Genomic DNA, 20,896 nt, shown 5'->3' with positions numbered 1-20,896 from the left:
TTTTTATAAAATTTTATAAATGAATAAAGATCAAATTGGAAACTACCCAGATTTGCATGTGGTAATTTATTTTGGAATTGACTACTGGCAGATTGGGTACCGAAACGATACTGGTACTTGGATAGAACTTAAGAATCAGATAGGCGAGACCAAGACCCCCAACTGCATTGCTTACAACAACGATGGCTTTGTTCTTGGAACATTAGCACTAATCGGCTATGATGAAAACTTGTCCAACACTGTGTTTAATTTAGATAAACTTATTGGGCAAGGTCTCAGCGATTATCAAAAGATTTTTAGCAATAATGAGCTGGTTGAATTTAAAGAATCTAATGAGATTTTATTCATTCTAAAAAATGACTTAAACACAATCATGATTTCTCCAGAGCAACTGGTATCTGAATTTATCAAGCAAATGTTTAGTCTAGCAAGATGTCAGTTAAATGAACACCAAGCTAAACTAACAATAATTATACCTGCCCATTTCAACAACTGTCAAAGATGTTTAGTCAAAAAAGCTCTTGAGATGGCAAATCTCGAAATTGAGTCAACTGAAATGATTTCTGATTTACTTGCATTTGACAGGGGATATTATGATATCAATCCTACTCAAAAATTGGAATTAAAAAATTCATTAATTATTGATTTTGAATCATCTTCAACCAACATTGTACTGCTTTACGAAAATGAAGAAAAACTTATTCTAAATGACACTTTGATATCGGGAAATACTTTAGCTGAACTTTTCAATCATGCACAGCAACAATTTTTTCCAGGGGACACTGTAAAGTTAAATCCTAAAGAATTTATTTCGGATGCCAAATACAATATTTATGAGTCTCCCGATAACATGGATTTAATTGCATATCCACTAATTTTATATTTGAAAGATATCTTGAAATTCATAGTTTCCAAGTCAACTATTGATATTACATTGTTTCGGATACTTTTAATAGGAAAAATTTTCAACAATGATAAAATTATAACAGAAATTAATCAAACTTTTCCTTTTAATGAAATGAATATAATTACAGAAAAAATTGGTTATATTCAAAAGGGAGCTTTTAATTTATTATTTCATTCAGATGGAAATTCAGTTAATAACTCAACAGGAGAAAGAACCTTACAATATGACAATACTACTGAATCAAAAAAACATTTTTATGATTCCATGTCAATCAAAATTCATGAGGATTTACAGCACATTTTAATCCCAAGTAAGCATTTATGGAACTTTGATTCTTGCTTAAGCTCAAGTTTTTCATTGTTATTTTACAAATATTCTCAGAATGAACCAATTATAAATACTTACATTATCCAACAAGACAATAATAGAACATTACCAACTAATATTGAACTACAAGACAATAGAGTAATAGTTTTGAAATAGGATGGTCAATAATTTGAAATAGAAAAAAAAAAATTGTATTTATATTAACAGAATGTATCATATTTTAATATAGAAATTTAACAAAATATCAATTGAATTTACATAAGCATATCTTGACTGAAAAAAAAAACAAGAGATATTGTCTTTGTTATAATGCTATTTTAGTAAGAAAGATGTGAGATCGGTATTAGCAAGTTTTTAAATAATACAAAAAAAAAAATAAACGCAGGTTTCTTTTTTTCAAAAATAAATACTTTATAAAGTATTTTTTTTTTTTTTTTTTTTAAAAAATGTTATTGAACAATTTAAATGTTAGTGGTAATTCCTTTTGGTGTGGTGGTACTGGCAGATCGCATACCTTAATGAAACCGGGACTCGGACAGAACTTCAAAATGAGGAAAAAAGGCAAGACCAAGACCAAGACCTTCAAACGACACTGTTTACAATAACAAAGAGTTGTACTTAGACCAAGAAAAGAATTAAAATGTTGATTCATAATGATTACTTTCACCTTACTACAATCCAGGTTTAATATAAAAAGGATTTATTTTTTAATGTACAAAAAAAGGAAGATAATTCAAACTTTGAGTAAAACGGAAACAACAATAAATTTTTTTTTTCCCTCTTTCAACTGTTTACAACTCGTCGCCTCCAACCTTCTTAGCCTTCTTGGCCTTCTTAGAGCGCTTAGACTTCTTGCTCTTCTTAGTCTTGATCTTGCTAGCCTTCTTAAGGACAGAGCTGTCAACACCGTGGGTACCCTTGTCGCGGATAAAAGCGCTCAGATCGTCAAGGGTACGAGAACCAGACTCGTAACGGATAGGAGAGTCCTTCTTACCAGCAGGGTAAAGGATAAGGGTAGGGTAGCCCTGGATCTCAAGGCCGGCGATCTCGTTGGCAGTGTGGTCAATCTTGGCAACGCGAACCTTTCCAGAGGCAGTAGCATCGTTGGCATAAAGAGAAGCGAGCTCCTCGTAAGTAGGGGCAAGGTTCTTGCAGTGACCGCACCAGGGTGCATAAAACTCAACGAGAACATCCTTGTCGTTATCAAGAACATCGTCCTTGAAGGACTTGCCAACAACAACATGAACGGGACCATCCTGCTTCTTGGGGATAGGCTCACTCTTGACATTGGGAGTAAGCTTGCCGGCGACAAACTCACGAACGTGCTTGATAATCTCATCAGGGGTGGGGACCTTATCCTGAGGAAGGATGGGGTACTTGTAGTTGCCCTTCATGTCGTGGATGGCAAAAGCGGGGAACTCCTTGTCGTTCAGGTTAAGGTTAGGAGCGTGGGCACCAAAGGCCTTAGCATCAATGAAACCAATGTTAAGGTCGGCCTTGACCTCCTTGGCAAGCTCAAGAATCTCGTTGCGAATGGCATCTCTGTCGGCTTCTTCATTGTAAAAGTAATAAGCAAGAGGAAGACCTGAAGCCATGTAACCACGGAAAGTCTCAGGAGAGATTTCACCAGCAGGGACAATCTGGGCAGAAAGAGCCTTGCCGAGAATGTATTCAGGGTCCAGAGAGAACTTGGGATCGGTATCATCGCTCAAAACAATAGTCTCGTCAGCAGTCTTGAGGTTAAGGATAACAGCTGGGAGAGTTTCAATTTCAAACTTGTCAAAGACGGCCTTATCAGAGGAAAGACCAATAGAGAATTGATGATGCATTTGTCTGGCAATGGCAGAGAGAGAAGAGTTGGACTTCTTGTCGCTAGGCTCAAAAAGACCAAGGATGGAAACTTCGTCTTCACCATCAAGGAATTTGTCAACATTGTCGGCCTTAACATTGGTCCAGGCAGGAAGCAGCTCACGCTCCATGTAATTGACGATATCCTTGGAGGTTCTACCACCATTGTAGGGGTTTTGTTCGTCGAGACCTCTAAAGATGAGAAGAGTTGGGTATCCCTGGATCTTAAACGAGGAGCAGAGATCCTTATTGACGGTGCAGTCAATTTCGGCGAGAGCAATATCCTTAGACTTGAGAGCGGTGGCAGCAGTCTCATACTCAGGAGCGAGTTTTTTGCAGTGGCCACACCAGGGAGCAAAGAACTTTGCAAGGACAATTGGCTTAGATTTGATAAACTTGTTGAATTCGTCGGCAGAGGAAGACAGATCAACAACGTCGGAAGCAAATGCGGCCGACGCAAGTGCCGAAAAGAAAAGGGTCGAAAACTTCATTTTTTTCAACGGGTTTTCTATGTTATAATGTGGTTGGATTGAAAAAAAAAAAAAAAATATAAAGTTGAAAAATATTAAAAAAAAAAAAAAAGAGGAAAGAAGGAAAGAAAGAAGAGAAGGGAAAGAAGGCTATATTTAAGAAAGGGGGGTTACTAATGGTGGTGGCGGGAGTCCAAAATGACAGCTGTGAGTATTTGTCATGTATGTACTCAAAGCACCACCACCAAGACTAACCTATTTTTACTATTCTATCTACTAGTCTGAGCTTAAGCATAGTTACGACTGCTACGGTCTACTTACTACCTTGGTACTGAGAAATTGCAACCAAATTAAAATTAAAATAAAAAAATAAAAAAATAAAAATAAAATAAAATAAAATAAAGAAGAAAATTTTTTATGAAGCCTGTTGTTAATAAACGGTAGACCAATTTCATTTCATATAATTTCAATAAGTAATTTTGACTAATTGACAATTTGAAAAAAAAAAAAAAAATCTGTATATGATTTAGATATCATCATTGAGGGAAAATCTCAATTCTAAGCCTTTGTCATCATCAATGATGATGTGGCCAAAAGTCAAATCTGTCTTATTTCCTGATTCTGTTAAAGCGTGAAACCCGCAATGATGTGGATTCACAGATTTTTTTTTTTTATTCTACAAAGGGGAATTCCGTCTTGAAAAAAGAGTGGCGGGAATTACAACAACTGATAAAACTAATGATATTTATTTTTACCATAAGATATCTACACAAAAATATATCATTTTTCGTTTAACTTTAATTGATATTATCAATAAGAAATACTTGTTTTTTTTTCAGTTACGTGGTGATATATATATATATATATATATTTTTTTTTTGTAGATCTAAGGACTAAATTAAAAAAAAAAGGCAGTGACGTGTGGAGAGGCTATTGGCGCTTAGTTATAGGTAGTTAGCTATAACTTGTGCCACTTAAAGTGTAACAAAAATGTTATAATTTTAAAAATGTAATTCTTAATTGTAACCTCTTTATAATTTATTAGTAACAATTATGTAATAAATTATTTTTATTTTTATGTACTGGTGGTTTTTTTTTTTCTCCTCCTCGTCCACATACAGTTGCCACTACCACCACTACCACCACTACCACCACCACCACCTAAAAACAACAACTCTGCCGCCTCCACCCAATCGTTGTCATAAATATGTTGCTACTACTGCTGCTGCTGCTGCTTAATTTTTAACACCAAAAAGACCCAATTTGTTTGAATTTCTCTGTTGGCCTTCACAGCAGCCTTTCTCTCTTGGAATTTTTTTCTTTCTTCTACACTTTTACAATTATCACAACCACCACCACCACCACCACCACTCGCAAACATTCTATTGAACTTTCATCATCCTTTTCCATCAAGGATCCTATCCATAGTCTCCTTTTAGTCATCTTCATTATACCACTGGTTCAGATCTGTTTTTATTTGTCAATCATATATATATAATACCGATATTTCAGCCATATTAAATCTAATCTTATAACTTTTTTTTCTCATTATTAACTGTGAGATTAAAATTTGACTGCGTAAAACGCATCCCTCCTTAATTAATTCTCTCGACTTTTTTTTGACCCGCTATCATTGAGAGTTCTCCTTTCTAAAGTTTCATCATTGGATTTCCATCCCAAAGGCCCCTGCAGCCTTAATCTTTTTTTTTTTTTTTTTTTTTTTCAAAACACCTTTGATCATAGTTTCTAAATAATACCACAAAATGGACCACGAAATGGCAGAGGCTGGACCTCTTCAGTCGTCTTCTTCACAACCCTCGTCGACGCCACAGCAATCTACAAGCCCATCGTTACAACAAGATCTTCATCCAACTGATAGCAACAACAATAATAATACCATAGACTCTTCAAATGCTGCAAGCCCTTCGACGTCTTCTACTACCCCAAACACATTGAGCTCCACAGATGCACTCATAGACGCAGAGCAACGCAAAGGTCTTAAGGCAATTCAAAACTTTCTTAAATCAAAAACTTCCTACGACGTTTTGCCAGTCAGTTTCCGTCTTGTTGTTCTTGACACATCCCTACTTGTCAAAAAGTCTCTCACAATTCTCCTCCAAAACGGCATCGTCTCTGCCCCACTTTGGAACTCGAAAACTTCACGCTTTGCAGGTCTTTTGACTGCCACAGATTACATCAATGTGATCCAATACTACTTTCAGAACCCTGACAAAATGGACAAGATTGAAGATCTCACCCTCAATGGCCTTCGCGATGTCGAAAAGGCTCTTGGTACTGAGCCCATTGAAACAATCTCCATCTACCCTTTCAAGTCACTTTACGAAGCTTGCATTAAAATGACACAAAGTAAGGCTCGAAGAATCCCTCTCATTGATGTTGATGAGGAAACTGGCCGTGAGGTTGTTGTCAGCGTTTTGACACAATATCGTATCTTGAAATTCGTCGCTTTAAACGTATGTGATATCTCAAAAAAAAAAAAAAAAAACCTCAACAAAATTGCCATGTTTTTTTTTTGTCTTAACTCTAACCTTGTTTTTTCCTTATTTTTTTTAGTGTAAAGAAACTAGAATGCTTATGAAGCCGCTCAAGTACTTAAATATAGCTACTACTGGCGATATTGAGCGTGCCGTCATGACTACCCCTGTCATCCAGGTTATCCATCTGCTGGTTAAACGTGGTGTTTCCAGTATTCCAATTGTTGATGAAAATGATAAGCTTGTCAACATTTATGAGGCTGTTGATGTGCTGAGTCTCATTAAAGGTGGAATTTACACAGACCTAAGTCTTTCGGTCGGTGAAGCTCTCATGCGCCGGCCTGAAGACTTTGAAGGAGTGTATACCTGTACTTTTGAAGACAGACTTGATACTATTATGGACACGGTCCGTCGATCGAGGCTTCATAGACTTTTCGTTGTCGATGACCATGGAAGGCTGCAAGGCGTTGTCACTCTGAACGATATCCTTAAGTATCTTCTTTACGCTTAATAAGAAATAAGCACAACTGGTGTTTTTCTCATTCTTTTTTTGGCATTTTTTTCACCCTTTAACCCTTAATACATAGATTTTTATTATTCATTTCAACTTTACCTCTATTGACTTTGTTAACGATATGAAATTTGTAGGACCTTCTAAATTTAAGAAGTCGTGGTCATGCTAAACTGTTTAAATCATGTGATATTCAAATATTGATATTCCTGGAACATGTGCTACTGCTCTTATCGCTGGCTAAACTAAAAAAAAAAATGGGCCAAGCTGATTGAAATTTTAACAAGTAAAAAAAAAAAAAACTTCTCTCTTAATAATTACCATCAATTTATTAAAATCTTTTGACAATCTTTCAAGAAAAGAAACTTTTCATTCAAATAATTACATATGAACGAATCATTCAGTCAGGTGGTATACCATCAAAGGACAAGCTGTGCAATTGCTTCCAAAACAGCTTCATGAAAATCATGTTAAATTATTCATCAGATTAACACATTTTTTTTTTAGACCATCAAAGAAGAAAATCTTTCAGAAGATGAAAGTAGCATTAGCATAGAAAATAATATTAGCAATTCTTTAGGTTGTCAGAATGATTTGAATCAATCGTCGGGAAACATTCGTGATATTTTGCGAAATCTTAAAAAAGTAGTGACGGAACAGGAGCCTTCAATCGAAGAAGACGAGGAAGATGATTCACATGACATAACCAACGATTCTCCAGAAGACTTATCATATTTCTTTTTGGAAAATCAGGAAGACAATAACGAAGAAGACAGTGAAAATAGCCGGGAAATTAATTTAAAAGGAGATTCCAGAACTACAGTTTTGGGGATGTCTGTTTTTAAAGAAAAGTTGTTGCAGGGGCCTTATAAAAATAAGAGTTACTTATCTCGAGGGCTGGATGGTTCCGAAAAGGAAATCGATGGTGATAACTTGAAAGCCCTGTCTAGCACACCTAAATATCACAATGGTACTTCTGGCAATGTCAAAGCAATTGATCCAAACTCATTTTACTACAAGTACTATTATGGGCAGAATAGCCGTTTAAATACTCCTGATATTTCAGACCCTTTATCTCTTCCAGGAACGCCAGTATCTGGAAGATCTAGCACAAGCCATGGTCCAATGAGCAAGCGAGATCAAAATGGACCATTTTCTAAATTTGTCAATCCGGAAAATAGGTTAAAGGCTGTTTCATCATTTTATGGGTTTGGACAAGGTATGAGAAAAAAAAGTGCTAATTCAAAAGATTAAAAGCTAACAAATGGATCAAGCTACTAACAACATGACGAAAAGGGCACCTGAACGATTTAATGATAGACTAACAAGTAAAAAGTTTAAAGCTTCTGTTCAAAAATCTAATAATAATGAGAGTGATCCAGATGACTCAACCTTTGAAAATAATTCTTTTTCTAGTGTTTTGAAAATTGGAAGGCCTGGAACTAGTACTGGGAACACTAGCGGCATTACGTCAATATCAGATTTTGCAAGAGGTATACCTAGCATGCAATATGGAAACCGTCTTGCAGGACTTATGAGAGAGCTTGAAACGCTTTCCCCATACCCCATGTCAACATACTATGACTCTTATTACCAAAAAGGCAATGATAACACCTATAACCATGAGAACACAGTGAATGTACCTAAAACACTTGGAGCCAAGGAAGTTGAAGCCAAAGAAATTGAAGCCTCAAATAATGATTCTGGGTATAAACTTAACGTGGAAGCAAAGTATGCAAGCATGACAGTTGATGAATGGGAGGCACAAGGTGAAATTCTAGTTGAGCGAGTTTCTAAGCTTTTGCAAAAAGTTATTGCATTCCGTAGGTGAGTGAAATTTTATACCAAAGAAAAAAAAAAGGCTATAAACGCTAATTCAATTTAGAAAAAAGGCCCAATTGGTCAAAACTTTAGACGACATAGTTGATGGCAAAGCAAATGAGCTTATGGCTCAAGAAAAGGAACTTAAGGGAAGTCTTTCGCGGTTCGGAAATAAGGCTTCGGAGATGGTCCACGCACTTGAAGATTTTACTCAACCATCAAAGAGTTCCAAAGATATTGAAAATAGTGAAAATGTGGTTTCTACAGAATCCAATGGTGCGTCTAAAGAGGATAATAAGATTTGTTCTGCGGAACCCCAAAATAGCAATAATATCACTATAAACCAGGAATCTTTGCTTACATCTTTTGAAGGTTCTATTATTGTTTCTAATTGCGGACCCAGCATGGTAAATTCTAAACCAGATTCTGCGGGAAAAACTGTAGAAGCAATTTTGGAGGGACAAAGTGGAGGGAATGTTGCAACTACAAACGAACCAAACAATGAAAAAGATGTTGAAGGAAATATGAAAAGTGTTGAAACGTCGGAAAAGTTGAACCAGGAAATAGTAGGAAGTACTGATAACAATGATTTTTCAATCTCAAAACCTGCGTTGGAAAAAGATGAAGGCTTGTTAGAACCAGAAAATCTTTTAAATTTTATGTAACGTCCTTTATATAGCTTTGCTTTTTATAAATTCAAATGTTAATAAATAAAATATACTAGGAGAAGTTACTTGCATAACACTCTATCATTACTCCCAAATTCAATGAGAATTATTTTGAATATTGACTTATGCTTTTTTTTTATTTTTTATTTTTATAACTCTCAATCACATTTGTTTTTTTTTAATAAAAATGGTGATCAAATATTTAAATCGTTTACTTTTTAAACTTTTCATTTAGTAGGTCCAATAAGTTAGATAGTCCATCATCACATGAATTCCCAGTTAGGAATTTAGGTTTATAAGAAGAAGAAATAGATAAAAAAAACTGCCACTATTTTACTACAAGATCTTGTAAAATATTTTTTCATTTTTAATTTTGAAAAAAATAACAGAATTAACAAATAATATTCTATTTGTTTATAACTTCCGATACTGAATAATGTTTCTACTTAAAGTTAATGACGAATATTGACAGTGAATCAGTCATCAATTTTTTTCGTTTCTTAAATTGGAACCAGAAAACTTGTAATTCAGTTTGCAAATATATCTGGTATTCAAAATTGATATCAGGGTTATCTAATGACATTGCTTTACATTTTAAGTGTTTATTTTTGGTCAGATCAATGAAAAATCTGCCAATCAACTTTGTTTTGATCTCAAATATTTTAAGCAAGTTTTTTTTTCCCCCTTAATACCTGGTTTAATTTCAAAGAAGAAGGTATTTTTCAATTAAAGTTTGTTTAATTTTTTTTTTATTTGAGACACACTTTATAAATTTTTTTTTATTTCCCCCTATTATTCTCACTCTTTCTCTTCCTCACTTTTTTTTTTCCTCTTTTTTTTTCTCTCATTTTTTTTCTCTTGGTTTTCTCTTTTCTTAAACATCATCGTCATCAAAATATCAAACTCTCACGATAACCTTTTTTTTTTTTCTCTCTCTGTATGTAAGTAAATTTGATTTTGAATATTGCCCCCACACTCAAATCCACCCTTCAAACATATCCATGATATTTTTTACATATAAATCTTTAAAAACCTCTTATCATACTCTTTTTTTTTCTTAATCATTTTTTCCCCCTCCAGCTAAAAAAAGTAATGATTCTAGGTTTAATTCATCCTCCTAATATTATCGTTTTCCCTTTTAAATCCATACTTTCTTTCCACTTATCCTTTTCATTATTATAAAAGCCTCCCCTAAACTAGTATCAGACTTGAATTCTCATCTGGAATTTTTTTTCCTCCCTCCTTTTCTCTTCACTTTCTTTGTTCCAAACAATGGACAATGACATCTCTTGTCATTCTTGTGATGAAAAAGAAAGCACCCACAGATTACATGAAACCAAAAAACCGAGTAAAAATCGGCATTCAAAGAAAGTCAGCACCAACACCGACGCCGTGTATCAAGCGGACTTGTACAGCGACGAGGATGAAAAATATCCACCATCGGTGTTTAGGTCTCCAATGGATTCTAAAGCTGAGAAAGATAAAGATGACAACGAAAACCACAGCGACAGCGAGACGGGCCATGATTATGAACCTGGTGATCGTCCCCGCATTTCCGCAGAAAACACGATTAACGAGACTGTATCCCGAAAAAGAACACGAAATTCAACGAGCCAATATCATCAGCAGCAATATCAGTCCAAAACGCAACATGGGGTGGAGTTACAACGCAAAAGAAGTGTAAAGCAAGATAAGGGCAAAAGTCAAATGATGTATCAAAAAAGTAGGGAATCCGAGAAACGAAAAGAAGAAAAAAAAGAAAAAGAAGAAGATTCAGAACTGGAAATTGATCATTATTACCAAAACTATGCAGGTCCAACATTATCGGAGTTAGAAGATTCTGACTCTTCTGAGGATGATCAAGAAAAAAATGTGGGTTACGATATGGCAAGTAACCCAGTTTACAAGAAATCTGAGGTAAGTAAGGACGATGGGTATGAGCAGGTAAACCAGGGTCGACGGGTATTCAAGAGCATGACCAAGAAAAATGCAGAGCAGCCTCAACAACAGAAGTTTATCAAGCCAAAAGCACCACAGTTGCGATCATGGCAATTGCTTACAGGTGCAAATTTTCAAAATCAACCGGGGAACTTTGCCAATTTTGGTGCGATTGGGAATCCCAAGCCACTCCCGTCATTTTCACAGTCATATCAGCGGCGACCACTTGCAGTGCACCCTGCACTAAGTGATTCGAGCTCAGACGCAAATAGCACCATGTCAGACAACATGGGAGAGTCATCCAACACCACGACGAGCGAGTCTGAACTGACGCAGGAAAATCTTTGGGGAAAAGGTGTGCACGTTACATCTGGAAAGAAAGAGGATACAGTGGAGCCACTGTCCAAGTTTTTCCCGGTGCAGGGGGGTACTAGTGGGTATCCTGATCCTAGCCAGTTTGGAGGTTTTGAATTGCCTCAAAAACAGAAACATGTTAAACGAGACTTTGATTTCCCACCAGTCCCGTTTAAACCGTCTGGGTTTGGTACTCGAACGACCGCATTGAATGCTGAAGAAGGCGGTATTGAGGCGTATCTTCTTGATGGCTCCACCGAGATTGCATCGATGGAAGAGCTGAATATGCGGATTTTAGCGTTTAGCAAGTATTTGCAGAAAATCACAAGCAGTCAAGTGTGTAAGCTAGAAGCCATTTCAGATGCCAACACACATCACGAGTTGCAGCCACTATTTGAAAACCGACTGTTTAAGGTATCTTGGATAGTTGCCCAGACCAAGTTCAACAAACGCGAAAAGGAAACGTTTAACGCATGGCGTCTCAACAAACAGGTTCCCAAGCTACGACCGAAGGGCAACAGTGGAGCTTGGGAAGCAGCAGCAACAGCAGCAGCAACAGCAGCAGCAGCGGTGGCAGTGGCAGTGGCAGCATCGGCATCGGCATCGGCATCGGCATCAGCAACTGCAACTTCATCTGCATCTGCATCTGCATCGGCAGCATCTGCGTCGACGTCGACGTCAGTTGCAGCAGCAACATTGTCCGAAACATCAATGGGAGCTGGAGCGTCAGTGGGAGGGTCGTTATCCAAAACTTTGCAAAGACGGTCGCTGAGTTTGTTGTATCCCTCAGAGCGAGTGACTCAAACAGACATTAAGCAATGGAACCGGCGGTACTATGGAGAATATGGAGATTTGTTGAATGCGGTGGTGAAGGTACTTGCATGCTACGAAGACATTATTGATGATGATGATAATGAAGATAATGAAGAAGAAACAGAAACAGAGGGTGTAAATATTGGAATGGAAAAGTTGGCAGATCGAGATCCATACAAGTACTACAGCACTAGCACGACCAAGTATCGTGTTGGACGCAAGACCATGGACGTGGTGCGAGGTTACTACAAGACGCAGATGAGGGTAACGTGTGCACAACAAAAGATGGAAATCTGCAAGAGGCATAATGATGCTGTCAAGGAAAATGCTGACATTTCCAAGAGGATTTTTGGTACATTATGAAGATAAGAAGTAGAAAAAAAAAAGACATGCATAGAATAACTTTACAATGGTAGGTATATTTACAAGGGAAAAGGACTTTAATAATTTTTCTCTTTTTTTTTTGTTTGTTTCATAAATTCATTCCAAAGGTACTTTTTGTTTAATTATTTCAGAATGGAAGCGAATCCATTTAGTTTCTCTTGCGGAATCGTCGCTCAGGAGCCTGAGCAGAAACGTGCTGAACGTTAAGAGGGAGCTTAAGGCCGAGAGACTTAAGAAGGTCGGCAGTGTCCTTGTCAACGTTGAGAGCGCCATCAGTGTGGGAAAGGTCGAGGGCAGAAACGTCAGGAACGTACTGGTCACGTCTCTCTCTCTCCTCCTCCTGGAGCTTGAAGGAAATACCACGGACAGGGCCCTTCTGAATGCGCTTCATCAAGTGTGTGGTGAAACCAGCAATCTTGTTGCGAAGACGCTTGGAGGGGATGTAGGCAATCTCGTCAGCGAGACGCTTGTTGGTCTCAAAGTCGAGAGTGAGCTTGGGGTAGTAACCCTCAATCATCTGCTTAGCAGCACGCTTGACAGTCTTAGTTCTAACGCGACCCTACATTAGATGAGTTAGATATGTTCATAGAGAGAAATGGAGGTTGGATCATATTAAAGGGTATCATGATGGCTGTACCAAACATACCATTTTGCCTTGTGTGTATTCTTCTAGAGTTTCGGTGGAAAGAGAGTAACTGGCGACAACGAAAAAAGGGGAGGTTTGGGGAGGACGGCCGCGAGTGAGAAAAAAAAAAAAAATTTACACAGAGAGCCGGGCAGAGTGTGTAACATGGAAGGTTGTAGCAGCGTTAGGGTTTTTAAAAAACTAGGGTTTATTGCTTAATATGGAAGGTGGTATGGTAAATATGTTCATTCTAAGATTTACTGTGATAAAAAAAAATTTTTGAGTGAGTCTAATTAAAAGTAATTATCATGTGATATAGGTAATATGACTTATAACTTATGCTTAGTAGTACGCGCCTTCTTTAGGGCAACTTCAGCGATACCCAAAAAATCCCATCATCAAAAAAAATCCCATCCCGTCCGCCGTCAACAAAAAAACAAAACAGCCCAAACAACAAACCGTTCAGGTGGCGAACCCGACGACTTCACTGCAGAACCACCCGGCAATAAGAACCACGGCGGTCTTTTCTTCTTACTATTCTATTTTTCTCAGCTTAACAGACGTGTTTATTTTCAATCTTACACGTCTGTTTTTTTTTATAATTTATTTATTTTTTTTTTTTTTTTCAACCTACCTTTTTCGCAGCTCCAACAATACACTACGCTGTTGTATAGGCCACGCCTAACCCCTCACACACACACACACACACACACACACAGGCTGTGTGACAGCAAAACATGTCTTCAGGTCCAAAGTATGATAATTTCAATATATATATATAATACACTTCCATGACTAGAGACCCGCAACAGCAACAACAACAACAACAACAACAACAACAACAACAACACCCGTCCACCTACGCCCAATAGTCAACTAGTGAAGGCTGCTGAGCAAAGTATGTGTTTGGTTCGTCTAGTAGTAATTTTGTTCCTGAAAATTGTAGAGGCGCGTACGGCAGTAGTGGCAGCTTTGGCGGATTGCGGGTCTTGTTTTTATTTTTTTGGATGGACGCTTACATCAGCCGTATGTGAAATCTTACTAACCTCCCCGTGTTTTTTTTTTCTTTTTCTTGACTAGGTTTCACTGCGACGCGTGTTCGTGCGACTGCACCAACCTGGTGCGGATCCGGTGCGCAGAGTGTCCAGACTATGACCTCTGCGTGTTGTGTTTTTCTCAAGGAAAGTCTTCTGGAAACCACAAACCATGGCACGACTACCGAATTGTCGAGCAGCATGCTTATCCGATTTTTGACGAGGACTGGGGCGCAGACGAAGAGCTGTTTTTGATTGAAGGCATGAAGAGTCATGGTGTTGGCAACTGGCAAGATATTGCAGACCATATTGGCGGTCGATCTAAAGAAGAGGTTGAGCAGCATTACAAAAAAGTATACCTGGAATCAGAAACATACCCTGTGCCCAATTTAAAGCGCAAGTTTAGCATTGATCCGTCCGAGTTTGCAGAGCGGCGGCGGCAGCGTATCGAAGACCGGCGCGCAAAGTCACGCAAACTTTTACCCCCAAAACAAAAACCCACAGCGTCTGTGCCATCGTGTCATGAGGTCCAAGGATACATGCCTGGTCGGTTAGAGTTTGAGACAGAGTACGAAAACGAGGCAGAAATGTCAGTCAAGGACATGATTTTTGATCCGGAAGACAATGAGACAGAGGTAGAACTGAAGCTAACGGTTCTGGACATTTACAACTCGCGGCTGACGTCGCGCGCAGAGCGCAAACGCGTCATGCTGGATCATGGTTTGCTGGAGTACCGGAAAAACGTTGCGCTAGACAAAAAGCGGAGCAAAGAAGAAAAGGATATTTTGAACTCGCGGATCCGGGTTTTTGCACGGCTACTAACGCCAGAAGATTACCAGCAGTTTGCAACAAGTGTTCTTACGGAATTGCAGTGTCGGCGGCGGATTGCGGAGCTGCAGGAGTACCGGCGTAATGGACTGCGAACGTTTAGCGATGCGCAAAAGTATGAAACAGACAAGGCTGTGCGGTTGGCAACACTAAGCCTGGTGGCAAGCCATGGTGGCAATGGTAGCGGCGGTGGCAACGGTGGAAGTGGAGGAGGTAATGGTTTTGGTGGCAACGGTAACGGCGGAGGATCACGATTCACAGCAAACTCAATGGCAGCAGCGTCGTCGTCGCGGTATGCGGCTGGACTGGGAAGCTCTGGACGGGCGCACCATGGGGCGACGTCAGGGCATACGGACTTGCACGCGACAAATCATCACCATATAATATACGGTGGGAATGGACGGAGCGGGGCTGCAACGCCGCATTTGGCATCGCGGCACAGTAGTGTGCCAGTGAGTGCTGCTGCGGCGGCGGCAGCGGCGGCGAGTGGGCGGGGCGGTAGTGCAACACCGATTCCTGGGTCTTTGGGACCTGATCCTGATGAGATTGCGGCTGCGACAGCTGCGCGGCTGGCGTCGCTTAGTGCGCGGTTGTTTCGGAAACCTGCAGCGAATCCGTTGGACATTTCCAAAGCTGCGGACGTGGAACTGTTGTCACCTGAAGAGCAGATGTTATGTTCACAGCTACGGATTCTACCCAAACCGTACCTGGCAATCAAGGAAACATTGTTTAGGGAATTGCTCAAGTCTGGAGGAGTTCTGAAGAAACGAACTGCGCGGGAACTCATCAAGATTGATGTGAACAAGACTGCACGGATCTACGAGTTTTTCAGATCGCAGCGGTGGATTTCATAAATAAATATAAAAAAAATACAGAAGTATATTAAAAAGATGTTAAACTATTATTGTTATAATAACTATTTAAACAAACAAACAAAAAAAATATGCAAAAAGGGTAGGTGAATGAATTTTTTTTTTTTTTTGTTTCATTTAAAATCTAGGGAGACTGTGAGAATGGGCATGACGAGAGCCTGTGGGGGGTCTATTGATGCGTGTGTGATAAGCATAAGTGGAGGAAGTTCTTGCGCGGGTCATGAGAGGCCATGGAGCCCCGCCTGTGGAAGATCCGCTTAAAGGCGATCTGACTGGAGACAAGGGCGGAAGGTCGACAGATGTTGATCTAGAGAGAGGCGACGAGAGCTGCGGGGCGGTAAGTGGGACTGCGACAATGGAAGATGACTCAAGACCGATTGAGGGGAAAATGCCAGAAGAGTTTGAGAGGGTGCGTGTAAGGCCGAGAGCTGCAGAAGTGGTGTTGACTGGGACGAGTTGTGGCGAGACGGTGGTTGTTGGTGTTAGCGGGGTGAGAGGTGGTGTTGCAGCAGCAGTGGTTGCAGTGGTTGCAGAAACTGCAGAGGCAGTTGCGGCGACTGCAGAATTGGCGGCGGCGGCAGCGGCTGCAACTGCTGCATTGGCGGCGGCCACAGTTGATGCAGGGGGTTGGTGTTGTGGGACCAGCACGTAGTCGAGAGGGTTTTCAGCTTGCTGGCCTGTTGCAAAGTCGAGGTGTGGGGGGGCACATGCGCGGGCAAGCAAGGTAGCTGGGTCAATGGAAGATTCAGCGCGATCAAAGACGGCAGGATCTGGGAGTAAGCCGAGATCGACAAGGTAACGGCCCACGGCGTACTCAGACTCGTCATAATGTGGGAGGTGGTTATCTGCAGCGTGCCAGTCTTTGAGATCGAGGGCTGCACAGTTAGCGCAGAGGGGGACAGGGCCCTGAGCGGAACGACAGCCGGCAGGACATGGGTCTGGAACAGAGTATCTTGGTGGGAGTCTTCTGCGGACCATTTGCTCGAAACGGATATTTGCAAGAAGCTTGAGGAAAGACCACGCACGGTGTTTAGACTTGAAGGGCAACGTGCAGACGTAGAGGTGTTTGTAGGCTACAAAGAACCATTGGCCGCGGGTTGACTGGACGACCTTCATGGTGTCTAGGTCAGCAATGGATACAGAATACTCGAGCTGGGAGGTGCACCCGTGGACGAGGGAGTCTTTGCGTGGAGCACGCGGGATGAAGAACATGCGTTCGGAGGTGACATAGATGGTACCCTTTGACGCGCCGCGGGTAAGATATGTGTGGGAGTGTTCACGGAGCAGGGCTGGTTGTTCAATGAGGGCTGAAGGGTCATCTTCTTCTTCATCGAGGGGTAGAAACAGTGACGATAGAGATGAGGCTACGGAGACGGCACTTGGGCGCCGATGGAATGGGTTGTAGCCGTGAGATGACGTTGGTGCGAGGGGCGGTGGGTTGCTTGTAGTTCTACGAGCTGCTGATAGGGATGCTGAGGAAGAGACTTCTTCATGTTGGGTATAAAGGGTAGAAGAGGCGTGTTGCTGGGATTTCTCACGAGTTTGTTGGCGCAGCTGGTACACGCGCATCTCGGAGACGCGCATGACGGAATTTTTATTGATGAAGCGTTGGAGTAACAGTTCATTAGGGTGGTAGACGGGCCAATTAAGATCCTGGGGGATAGCTTGTTGTGGCGGGGCATTGAATGCAGGATGATAGTTAGTATTTTGAGGGGTTGATGGTTGGATGGGAGGTTTTTCCGGGTCAGAGCGGGACCCAGAAGATAGAGGAGGGTCAATTGTCAGAAGAGAATTTGTTGTAGGTCGTTCCGAGACTGTTGCAGGAACTGCGCATGCGAGTGAGAGATCGTATGTGGATGCAAAAGATGGGCTTATGCCGACAGGAGTCTGTTGGGAAGGTGCAAAGATTGCCGAATCATTATTTGGGTTTAGCTGGGCAGAGTGACTCGGAGCAAAATCCATACCTGTTGCAGTTCCAGGCCCTGGCGGTACAAAGCTTGTTGGGTGAGTATTGTTAGCGTAGCAGCAAGTATCTGGCGAGTAATTGTAAAAATCGATTTCGTTTGGAACGCCAAATAGGTGATAGTGTGGGAGTGCATAGGAGGACCCTGAAGAAGCGCCAACCCCACCACCATCAAGACTAGTGCAGCTACCGTTTGCGCTGTTTGAGCCGCTCCCCCCACCAAACATACTGTTGATAAGACCTGCACCAGAGCTCTCAGAAAGACTTTCAGTGGTGCGGTTCCAGCTAGAACGCAACAGACTGAAGCTTAGGAGTCGGCGGCGGCTTGCAGAGGCCGAGGCTCGCCGGGGGGAATCTGAAGATCCACCTATGGAGACATGAGACAATGAGGGGTAAATCTGGGGTTGGTATGGAGAGGCAAATGGAGAGCTTGTAGTGGTAGTTGTTGCTGTTGCTGTTGCTGCTGCTGCTGCTGCTGATGTTACTGATGTTACTGATGTTGCTTGCGGAGAGGACGGTTGTTGAGGATGATCATCTGAAGTTAGGGTTTGTTGAGAGGTAGGCGTAGAGCCGACGGCAGGAAGGGTTCCGATGGAAGAGCAGGTGCTGATTTCGGTGCCGTTGCGAACAAGGCTTGTTGCGCTGGTCGATGCCAGGGGAGGATCTGGAGCCGTAACAGGGGCCGTAACCGGGGCTGTAACTGTGGCCAATGTATCATGGGGAGGCAGCGATGAAGTTGTTGGAGGGCTTTCATCGCTAGTATTATTGCTAGAGAGTTTTGCCGATGACGCAAACGAGCTTGACGAGAAATTAAAGTTGACTCTTGGGAGGTTAGAGTTGGCGCGATTACTATTGCTATTGCTATTACTACTATTACTATTATTACTATTATTACTACTACTACTGTTGATAGGTTTTGTAGTTGCTGTTTCAGTAAAATCCGGCAGTGTAGAATTACTACTCTTGTTGATGTCTGTGGATTCGTGCAAGATTGTCTGGTGGGTTGCTGGTGGGAACTGTGGGGGTTCCAATAGGGGGAAGCTTGGTGGGGCTGTAAAAAAGATGGCATTAGAAGAAGTGCTTGTACTTGCAACAGGATAAACATCATTTTGGAAAGAGTTGAAGGGATTGTTTGAACCAAACACAATGGGTATTGAAGGGCTTAAGAGAGATCCGAACGGGTCTGGGAGAAGTGTCTGTGGAAAGGCATTGTTATTATTATTATTATTATTATTATTATTATTATTATTATTATTATTATTATTGGTGGTGACCGTGGGGTCGGCAATGAGTTCCGGAGCCGGTTGTTGATTTTGCAGCTGCGTGATCTGAGGGAAGTTAGTGGATGGGAATAGGAATGAAGGCGGGTAAGTTGTATTTATTGTAGCAGATACTGTTGATACAGAAGCTGAAGCTGAAGCTGAAGCTGATTTTAATGATGATGATAATGATGGTGCCACTCCAACCACCGGAACCTGAGATCCCGGCCCACAAGTACTTGTGACAGTAGTATTTGTATTTGTATGTGTATGTGCATTTGTATGTGCATTTGTACTAACAATAGCACCACCAGCACCAGGGAGGATGGCAGCCCCACTATTACGACTGCTGCTGCCGCCACCACCTAATGCACCATCTATACTAACAGTTCCTACAGCCGAACACGACACTGGCGAAGGTACGCGTGAAGGGGCATGAGAAGATGAAGAACGGGCAGAAGAATTTGTTGTAGTAGTTGAAGTTGTTAGAGTTGAATTTACAGTTGAAGTTGCTTCTGAAGAAGATTCTGAAGAGTAACCTGGCGAAAGAGCACGAGAAGAAGAAGAATGATGGTGGCCACGGCCAGAAGCAGAGACTATGGTTGAAGAAGTTGTAGAAGTGGATAAAGAGGAATAAGAAGATGAGATGGAGGAAGAAGAAAAGGATTTGGGGACTAGTTTTGCTTTAATGGCAGCAGCAAAACGACGTGCACCTGGGCTTTGAGGAGGTGAAGTTATAGAAGATGAAGTTGAAGTTGGAGTTGAAGAAGCAATTTGAGGATGATTATTTTGATTAAGGCCAGGTGGAAGTTTTGAGTTTTGTTGTTGTTGTTGTTGTTTGCGAGAGTCTGTGGAGCGATTCTGTCGTGAGCTGAACCAGCTGGAAGATTTTATAAATGAGGAAGACATGATAGTAGGTGGTGATTTCTAAAGATTAGAAAGATAGAAAGATAGAGAAAAAAAAATAAAAAAATAAAAAAATAAAAAAATAAAAAAATTACGATGATGATAAATAATAATAAATAATTATAAGAATGGAGAGTTGAAATTAAGATTGAAATTAAAAATAAATGAAAAATAAAAAAAAATTAAAAAATTAAAAAGAATTTAGTCTTTGTTTAATTAAAAGACTTTTATCTTATTTTTGGGGGAGGAGGTTGGACTTTTTTAACAAATAAAATAAAATAAAATTCCCCTGAAATCTTTCTTTTTGGTCGCTTCTTCTTCTTCTTCTTCTTCTTCTTCTTCTTAATCTTCTTTTCCCTTCCTTTTTTTTCAATTTAAAAAAAAAAAAAAAAAAGGGAAAAAAAAATTCCAAAAGACTTTTATATATATTTGGAGATTTTTTTGGGGGGGGTTTAAAAGGGTTTCCCAATATGGCAGATACCGTTGGAGATACACAAAAATATTAAAAAAAAAACAAAAATCCACATACAAAAAAAAAATAAAAAAAGTAAACAAAACCACCCCATCATTATTTATTTATTATTTTTATTTATTATTTATTTATTATTTTTATTTATTATTTATTTATTATTTTTATTTATTATTTATTTATTATTTATTATTTATTTATTTATTATTTATTTATTATTATTATTACAGCCAATATACCAAATACAACCACCCTGAAAATGGGTGTGTGTGCGGCAACGCGTAGCCGATTTTTTTTTTTTGTTTTTTTTGTATGTGAATGTATGAAAAGAGCAGCACCAGCATCAGTACCAGCAAGAAGAAGAAGCAACCATAGAAGCAACCGTAGAAGCAGCATCAACTGTA

The 20,896-nt window shown here is 40.1% G+C and overlaps 7 protein-coding genes across 7 annotated transcripts; 4 read left to right on the top strand and 3 right to left on the bottom strand.

The window, feature by feature from the left end:
* Window positions 1–19: 19 nt before the first annotated feature.
* SAPINGB_P000089 (uncharacterized protein) lies at window positions 20–927 on the top strand (the record flags this gene model as incomplete). Its single annotated transcript, XM_031994813.1, has 2 exons — window positions 20–837; window positions 891–927. The coding sequence occupies 2 exons, from the start codon at window positions 20–22 to the stop codon at window positions 925–927; spliced, it is 855 nt and encodes a 284-aa protein (XP_031850704.1).
* A 1,098-nt stretch (window positions 928–2,025) lies between these two features.
* Window positions 2,026–3,573, bottom strand: SAPINGB_P000088 (uncharacterized protein; the record flags this gene model as incomplete). Its single annotated transcript, XM_031994812.1, has 1 exon — window positions 2,026–3,573. One exon carries the CDS (start codon window positions 3,571–3,573, stop codon window positions 2,026–2,028), a length of 1,548 nt encoding a protein of 515 aa, XP_031850703.1.
* A 1,742-nt stretch (window positions 3,574–5,315) lies between these two features.
* SAPINGB_P000087 (uncharacterized protein) lies at window positions 5,316–6,558 on the top strand (the record flags this gene model as incomplete). The annotated part of the gene is made up of 2 exons (XM_031994811.1): window positions 5,316–6,026; window positions 6,127–6,558. The coding sequence occupies 2 exons, from the start codon at window positions 5,316–5,318 to the stop codon at window positions 6,556–6,558; spliced, it is 1,143 nt and encodes a 380-aa protein (XP_031850702.1).
* A 387-nt stretch (window positions 6,559–6,945) lies between these two features.
* SAPINGB_P000086 (uncharacterized protein) lies at window positions 6,946–9,044 on the top strand (the record flags this gene model as incomplete). The annotated part of the gene is made up of 4 exons (XM_031994810.1): window positions 6,946–6,969; window positions 7,066–7,777; window positions 7,833–8,385; window positions 8,444–9,044. 4 exons carry the CDS (start codon window positions 6,946–6,948, stop codon window positions 9,042–9,044), a joined length of 1,890 nt encoding a protein of 629 aa, XP_031850701.1.
* A 1,461-nt stretch (window positions 9,045–10,505) lies between these two features.
* On the top strand, window positions 10,506–12,515 carry SAPINGB_P000085 (uncharacterized protein; the record flags this gene model as incomplete). Its single annotated transcript, XM_031994809.1, has 1 exon — window positions 10,506–12,515. The coding sequence occupies one exon, from the start codon at window positions 10,506–10,508 to the stop codon at window positions 12,513–12,515; it is 2,010 nt and encodes a 669-aa protein (XP_031850700.1).
* Window positions 12,516–12,684: 169 nt separating this feature from the next.
* Window positions 12,685–13,185, bottom strand: SAPINGB_P000084 (40S ribosomal protein eS17; the record flags this gene model as incomplete). The annotated part of the gene is made up of 2 exons (XM_031994808.1): window positions 12,685–13,095; window positions 13,183–13,185. The coding sequence occupies 2 exons, from the start codon at window positions 13,183–13,185 to the stop codon at window positions 12,685–12,687; spliced, it is 414 nt and encodes a 137-aa protein (XP_031850699.1).
* Window positions 13,186–16,012: 2,827 nt separating this feature from the next.
* SAPINGB_P000082 (uncharacterized protein) lies at window positions 16,013–20,026 on the bottom strand (the record flags this gene model as incomplete). Its single annotated transcript, XM_031994807.1, has 1 exon — window positions 16,013–20,026. The coding sequence occupies one exon, from the start codon at window positions 20,024–20,026 to the stop codon at window positions 16,013–16,015; it is 4,014 nt and encodes a 1,337-aa protein (XP_031850698.1).
* Window positions 20,027–20,896: the final 870 nt, after the last annotated feature.

The sequence above is a fragment of the Magnusiomyces paraingens genome, assembly GCF_902498895.1.
Source record: "Magnusiomyces paraingens strain CBS 517.90 genome assembly, contig: contig1, whole genome shotgun sequence".
Lineage (NCBI taxonomy): Eukaryota > Fungi > Ascomycota > Dipodascomycetes > Dipodascales > Dipodascaceae > Magnusiomyces > Magnusiomyces paraingens.
This window is presented reverse-complemented; position numbering and strand designations above follow the sequence as displayed.